The 7,766-nt window shown below is 48.5% G+C and overlaps 1 protein-coding gene across 2 annotated transcripts in view; it reads left to right on the forward strand.

Moving 5' to 3' along the window:
* The window catches only part of Vav2 (vav guanine nucleotide exchange factor 2), a 162,026-nt gene that overhangs the window by 35,461 nt on the left and 118,799 nt on the right, over positions 1-7,766 (forward strand). For both annotated transcript variants that reach the window (XM_055600210.1, XM_055600209.1), the window contains exon 2: positions 3,505-3,621. In XM_055600210.1, coding sequence (XP_055456185.1) covers positions 3,505-3,621 — 117 coding nt within the window. The remainder of the gene's footprint in view (positions 1-3,504; positions 3,622-7,766) is intronic.

Consider the following 7,766-nt stretch of genomic DNA (forward strand, 5'->3'; position numbering starts at 1 on the left):
ATTAGAGAGGAGCCATGGGCAAAAAATAGTTGAGCCAGGCTGGAAGCTCAGTGCTCCACAGGGCAGAAGCAGGAGGGGGTGTTGTGGGCTCTAGGGTGCAGAGACTCCCCTCGCCCCAGTTTCCAGTCTGGGCTGTGTGTGTGCACTGTTGCTTCATGCCTAAGTATGCTTGTCTGCTGACTTGTGGTTATAGTGACAGAAGTGTACCCTCTTGCTGGTGGGGGACAGAGGCTTGGGACAGAGGCTGGGTGTGATGGTTTTCTCTTGGGTTCTGAGGGAGATGAGCCCCTGGCCTCCCTTTAATCTTCCGGTGGCTGCTAGGATGGTGCTGCTGCCTTGCAGCAGCCTCTGTCAATAGGTGGCCTTCTGTCTGTGGGCCACATTGTCTCCATGTCTTCTTTTTAAATCTTTTAATTGTGATATGTAAGCATGCATCATCTTAACCATTTCTTTGTCTTTGTTTTGAGACCAGGTCTTGCTAGATAGATAGCCTAGGCCAGCCTAGAACATGCTATCCTCCTGCCTCAGCCTCCAAGGTTCTGTTACTGTAGGAGTAGGCCACCGTATCAAATTCTGTCTTCCCCATTTCCAAGCATTCAGCTTTGTGCTTTTATTTATTCATTTGTTTATATTGTTTATATTATTTATACAGTGTTCTGCCTGCTTGTATGCCTGCAGACCATTCAGCTTGGCACATCTGCCTGTCTGTCTGTCTATCTATCTATCTATCTAGATATACAGTGTTCTGCATGCTTATATGCCTACAGGACAGAAGAGTGCACCCGATCTCACTATAGATGGTTACAAGCCACCATGTGGTTGCTGAGAACTCAGGACCTTTGGAAGAGCAGCCAGTGCTCTTAACCTCTGAGCCATCTCTCCAGCCCTCTCAGCTTGGTACTTTAAGCATGTATAGTATAGCAGTGTGGGTGCCTAACCCATCTACCACCAGGAAAGTTTTTCACCATGCTGCCACCTTTCTCCCCAAAATGCTTTCTGTATCTGAGTCTAGACTCTAAGACCTTCAAAGGAATGGAATCCTCTAGTGTTGGGTGTTCTTCAGAACCTTCAGGTTGTAGAGGATGGAGATGAGGAACACTGATGTGGTCCATATCAACAGTTCTCAGCCATGCATGGTTCTAAGTTTAACTGAATTAAAATAAAATTAAGTGGGAAATTCAGCTATTCACATTATTAAATATTTGAAGTGCTTGTTTGGTACATGTATCTAGTGATATAGATTCTATGGGAAAGAATATATAAAGGCCATTACTATAACGGACATTACAGTTCTAGGAGAATGGTAACTAAAGAGAAGTGACGGCAATATCCCATGTGGTCCTGGACTGGACCCTCTGCCAGATTTCTCTCCTCCTCCCTTACATCCTTTCCTTTTTGTTTACAATAAGGACCATTCTGGTTGTCTTTTATGTAATATAACGTGCAGATTGGGTGGCATCTGTCTTAGTTTCTTGACTGGGCTGTGAACATGTACAATGATGTCATTCTTTCAGGAAATGCATGCTTAGGTGTTTAAGAATAAAGCATACTGTGTGCACAATTCATCCTAAATGTTGTGTAGAGAAAATTACTTAGAGTGAGATAGTGAGAGATAGCAGACAGACAGACAGACCTCCTCCCGAGACAGATAGATAGATAGATAGAGAGAGAGAGCTGTGTGACATAAGAACCAGGCCAGCATCATCTATGAGTGGTGACACCAGAATGGGCCATAGCAGAGGTAGTGAGGGTCCCTGTAGCCTCTCAGGAGGGGTGGTGGCACAGGACAGGGGCTCTCAGCCAGTTTGACTTATGAACTTAGCTGAGGCTTTTGCTGTTTGTGATTCTGGCCTGGCACATCTGAATCCATTCATTCGTCTGAACTGATGAGCCAGGTCTTGGTCCTAAAGGGGTGGTATTGACTAGCCTAAAGTGAATTGTACTGGGCTGTGGGTGCTGGGTCCTTGCCTCCTGAATGCTATGCTTAGTTGTGTTGGATACTGAATGGCTTCTGCCTACTACCAGAAGCTAATATGTGCCCATCAAAGACAGGGTTTCCCTGTGTAGAGTTGGCTGTCTTAGAAGTCGTTCTGTAGATCAGGCTGGCCTTGAACTTAGAGCGATCCTCCTGCCTCTGCCTCTCGAGTGTTGACTAAAGGCTCCATCACACCTCTTGGCTTGTTATCTCTCTTCTTACTATGGATAGACAAGATTCAAACTAGTGATGTTCCAAAGTCTGTGCTTGGCCTCTAAAATTTTAAAAATTATTTCCTAATTTTAAGGTGTAATTAATTAATGTATACATGTATGTGCTCCTTTTTTTATGTGCACTATGTGCATGTGGTTCCCACAAAGTCCAGAAGAGGGAGTTGGAGTCTTGAGGGAGTTGGAGTCTCCCAGGAGTTGCAAGCTGTGTGAACTCATGTTGGTGCTGGGAACTGAACTCAGGTTCTCTTCAAGAGCAGCACATGTTCTTCACTGCCGAGCCATCTCCCCAAACCCTCCCGTCAGTTTCTTTATAGCTGATTCTCCACAAGGCCTAGAAGTTGACTATGTTGTCACCTCCCCCTCAGAGCTGGCCTGGAGCTTGGTGGTGGAGGTGGTGCCAAAGAGGAGGAAACTGGGAGTTGTAGCTTTTGGTCCCTACAGTCTCCTGCTAAGTCCAGCAGAGGTCCTTTCCAAGGTCCTGGTGGTCAGTGGCACAGTTCAGCTATTGGTGAGCTGTGAAGAGATAAGTGTGTGCTGCACGGAGTTGTGAGTACATATATACATGAGTGTGATGTACGCTCGTGTGAGGTACTCTGTTGTGCTTGCTGATTCGAGGCCACTGAGTTTCTTCGCTGCCGTGACCGTCGGCATTGGGATGTGCAGGATATGCCAAGGCAGGGTGTGGGTTTGCTGCCTGTCATTTGGTGTCATCTGTCACCCTTGGGCCACTGTGAAGGGAAGATTCTGCCCCAGGGGGAAGCTGGAGGCGCAGTGGTTCTAAGCAGCAGACATGTCCGCAGACTGTAATGGGGATTTCTTTTGCTGCCTAGTTCTCTGTCTGTGTGGGCACACAGGCAGGAGCTGGTGTGTAATGGAAGTTTTGGTGTCTTTAAAAACTCAGTTATGTTATGTAAATACGTTTTTGTTTTAATCCTAAGCGTGGGGTTTTAGTTTGGGCTTTAGTTTGTCCACAGCTGACAGTTGTCTTCTGCGGGGCGTGGTCTAGGACTCTGAGGGATTTAAATATGAGAGCCCAGAAAGAGAAGGTGTGGCAGTTTGGAGAGACCAGAGATGGAAGGTGTGGCAGCTTGGACAAATGGAGAGAAAGGCTTCAGTGCAGCAGCTTGGAGGAGACTGTCCCAAAAGAAGTAACCTTCTCTTTCCTACGTAGGGTTGGGGATTGGAAGGGAGAGGCTTTAAGGAACCCCAAATAAAAAAAGAGTTTAAAACCAAGTGTAATGTGACTGGTGTTTTCTGTGGTTCTGTCCCCTTGCTGATGCTTCTTTCTCTCTCTAGTTTCTGTGTCTGAAGAACATTCGAACCTTCCTCAAAGTCTGCCATGACAAATTCGGACTAAGGAACAGTGAGCTGTTTGACCCCTTTGACCTCTTTGATGTCCGAGACTTCGGGAAGGTGAGTAGGCTTTTTGTGTGGGCTTGACACATGGTTGCACTGGGCCATGTGGGCAGCACAGGCTGGCCATCAGCCAACCCTTTGTCACAGATGGGACTGTGCCAAAGCCAGGTTTGTGTGATAGGGTGGGTCAGGAGGGTGGATCCTCCCTCTGTTAGTCAGGGGAACCACCCAAGTCTGAATCAAGGCGATGACAAGAAAGCAGAGTGTGCTCGGCATCCCTGGTGAGGGGCCTGAGGCCATGCAGCTTCAAAGGCCCTGGAGGCTGTGACTCAGTGGTGGCTTTCTGGTCAACATGGGTACAGAGTGACAAGGTTAGGTGCCACCAAAAATATTGGTAACTTATTTGTTGTCGTCATTCTTCCCCCCTCCCCCACCACTCAGAGATCTGCCTTATGTAGCTGATGGTGGTCTTGAATGTCTGATCTTCCTGCTTCTACCTCCTGGGTGCTGGGGTTACAGTGTTCATTGCTGCTGGTTCATGCAGTGGTGGGAATCAAGCTGAGCGCTTCATTCATGTTAGCTAAGTGCCTTACCCTCTGAGTCATGCCTCCAGTTCTCTGCTACTCCTTTTAGGTAGGATCATGACTCCCTTTGGTTGGGGGACTGAAAGTTGAAGTGTAGACCTGTAATGTAGTTTGTCTCCCAAAGCCCCTGTGCTGTCTGCCCTTCCCCTCACAGCTGCTGTGGCCTCTGAGCCAGCTGCCTCTGCCTGCTGCTAGGAAGAGGCAGAGACGGGCATTGTCTGATTGCTCTGAGGACCATCCTCTGGGACTGGGTGTCTGAGGAACCAGCCTATAAGTCCAGGATGTGAATAGGAGAGCAAGCGTTGCAGTTGTAAGTGCTGAGAGGTCTGGTCCTCAAGGGGCTCCTCTGTGAAGTGGTGTTCAGAGCCAGTTGTGCTCAGGACTGGGGCTTCTGGGAGCTGCTGGGCTCTTATGTCCTGGGAGTCTCCTTTTGAGAGTCTGTTTCTATGTGGGCACAGTTTTTAGAGGCTTCTTTTGGCTATAAGAGCATCAAGAGCCCACTTCAGCTCTGCATAATGGGGTGGGGTGGGGTGGGGGGCAGACACAGTCTAGCTGTCAGCAGAGCTTTGCACCATGCATGCGATTTTATAGGTTTGTCAAGCATGCAAGATGCAAGAACAAAAGGGTCATAGAGGCTTGCTCCAAGGTTCCAGAGAGCTGTCCAGGCCAGGTAGTGTGTAGCAGGGTCTCTGTGTGATACATGGAGGTCCTGGCTTCAGGAAAGATACAGACTGTTTTATGCAATATCATGCACATACAGAGCTGTGCTTCCCTTGGTTTGAGTATATAGATAGTGCCTTGGCGGTGTCCTGTTCTGTTTAGGAGTGCCTTCTCAGTCTCATCAGTCTATTTGGGACTCTCTCCTGGTCTTGTCCCTGGAAAACTCAACTTTACTGAGTTGAGTTTGCCACAGCACACTGGCAGCAGGAGGAGATGATGGCCTAGGTTCTGGAGAGTTCTGGAAAACACACACACACACACACACACACACACAGAGAGAGACACACACATACACGCACACATGCATACACACATGCACGCGCGCACATGAAAACGACCAGGAATAGCCATACAGAGAAAAAGTTGGGAAAACTCTAACCAAACCCACACTTTGTTCAACAGCACAGCCCCGAGTGTTCCACATATAATATCATGTAATTTCATTTTGATTTTAACTTGCTGTGGTAGAATGCATGATGTAAGGCACATAAATCTGGATTAGCTTACATCATTTGATCGGTCCACTGTGTGGTCAAGCCGTTTCTGAAGAAGGGTCCCCCTTGTCATTGTCAGCAGTTCTGAGGAGGCAGCTCTGACCTTGCGGTGCCTGCTGAGTGTGGGGGTGGAAGGGCTTCACCAGGGGCTCTGGCCTTGTCTCTCTGGCCGTGTCTCAGCATATGCTTATGGGAAATAGGAGTGGATGCTGGGCTGGGACCTTGAGTGGGGTGGGGTGTTGAGCTGGAGATGGCCCTGCTGTGCATACCCTGTGTCCTCGCTGAGGGCAGGGTTCAGCTCTGCCCACTCAGCCTGTTGCTACTTCAGACCCTGTCCAGTCCCGAGAGAGGGCAGGATGGACCAGGCTCTCCTTCACCTCTGTTGTGTGAACTGATACCCAGCTCAATGCCTCTAGACCCTGAAGTATGAGGCTGTGAGAGGTAGAGAGAAAGAATGTAGATAGGAGTGGAAGTACCCAGCAGTGCTGGCTGGCCACTGTCATGTCCCCTCATGCTGAGTTGATGCTGCTCCCATTACCTGCCTACCAGTGCTAGCAGGAACCAACCCAGACTGTCACAGTGAGGGGTCAGCCTCTCCCTGGTGCTTCTTTCAATTATTTTGTTTGCTATGACACAGTATTTGTACTCTTGGAGGACAGAGCCTGGTAGCTAAGCTCTGGAACTCTGGAACCCATCAGGCTAGGTGTGTCTTTGTTCTGCCATCACCAGGCTGTAACTTTGCAGATTTTGCAAGCCCCATTTGTAGGTAGTTGGGGATACTACTCTGAAGGTCTGTCCAGAAAAGTATGAATACCTGCCCTGCCCCTGCACCCATCTGTGGTCCTGAGGCTCTGGCTCTACATCTGCGCTGTCCCCATGGAGGTGGCCTGTATGATCTTCATGCTTTCATAATGGTGGTGCCTGGGCCGCCTTATCATATGCTGGGTGATTGTTCCATGAGTGCCTTGACCAGCTGTCCACTTGTCAGCCGTTGAGACTCAACTCAGTAGTAGGCTGATGCATCAGGCCTTCTTCTCTGAGTTGGAGAGGTTTCCATGCATTGCCCTCCTCCTTCCCTGCGTGTCTCTGTTACAGGGGATAACCTGTGGTTAGATTATCCCCAGAAGGCTAGACCTGGCACTAGAGGAGTTTTAAGTGCTAGGGTTGTGTATCCGACATGGGACCAAGTCTTCATGTTAATGAGTGGCTAGCTACCCAAGCTAGCTATGGTCACAGGCAGGGCTGGCCTGGTTTGTGTTTCCTGCTCATAGCCCTTGAAGGTCCTTATGCTGGGCATGGTGCCTTCACCCTGTTCCCTCTCCTGCTGGAGCTGAGCCAGGAAGGTTCAGTGGATTCTGGGAGACCCACCACCTCTTGGTTTTGTTTGGTTTTCCTGGGTTAGATTAGTGTCTAGGGAGGGAGATTCTCTGAGACCCTAGAGCAGTGATTGACAACTTTCCTAATGCTATGACCCTTTAACAGTTCCTTGTGTTGTGGTGACTCCCAGCCATAAAATTATTTTCATTGTTACTTCATAACTGTAATTTTGCTACTGTTATGAATCACAGTGTAAACATTTTTGGAGCTAGAGGTTTGCCAAAAGGGTTGTGGCCCACAGGTTGAGAACCACTACCCTAGCCGGACCTTGACTCTGAAAAAAGACTACCTGATGCCTCCTGCATCTGCCTTCTCCAGGTTCTGTGGCCCTGGTGAGACAGAGCAGGGCTGACTCCTGCACAGTCTTGATCTCGTGAGCCTTTGTGAAGAATTCATGGCTGGCTCTTGAGGCTTTGCTTGAAGGACTCTGAAAGGAAACAAGTCCTTAGGTTCTTGTCATTTTTAGTGTACGTGTTTTCTCCCTGCTCTTGGTCCTTCACCCTACCTGTTCCAACTAAGGGATCCAGAAGCTAGTTCTGGAATTGTCTCTTTGGCTACCTTCCCTTGTGTTTTTCCGAAGAATTACATTAAAGATAATAGGTTTTGTTGAGATAAGTTCTGTCCGGAGATTGCCAAGGCTCTGCCTGCTGGGTTTGGGCTTTGCAGTGGTTACCCACTTAGTGATGTAATCTGCTGGCCTTGTCCCTGCCATTGTCTGTCCAGTTGTTTGAGGCCCAGGGTGTGAGGGACTGTGGACACTCTATAAATGGCTATTCCATGGCTTATTCCTGGGAGTTTGGAAACTAAAACCCCTTTAGAAGTTTGGTAGGGACCCTGGAGAGACCGCATTTGCTTCCTTCTGAGATTTCAGTTCCTAGACATGTAGTTGCTTCTTCCTGTTCATGTCACCCCGCTCTGTGCTGTTATGTACGTCTCATCATTCTTTCACACTGTGGAACAGAAGTTGAGGCTCACAGAGAGTGGCCAACTTTCTGCTCAGGGTCAATGGCTGGTTTTTGCTTTTGGT

The sequence above is a fragment of the Psammomys obesus genome, unplaced genomic scaffold, assembly GCF_907164565.1.
Source record: "Psammomys obesus unplaced genomic scaffold, mPsaObe1.curated_primary_1811, whole genome shotgun sequence".
Lineage (NCBI taxonomy): Eukaryota > Metazoa > Chordata > Mammalia > Rodentia > Muridae > Psammomys > Psammomys obesus.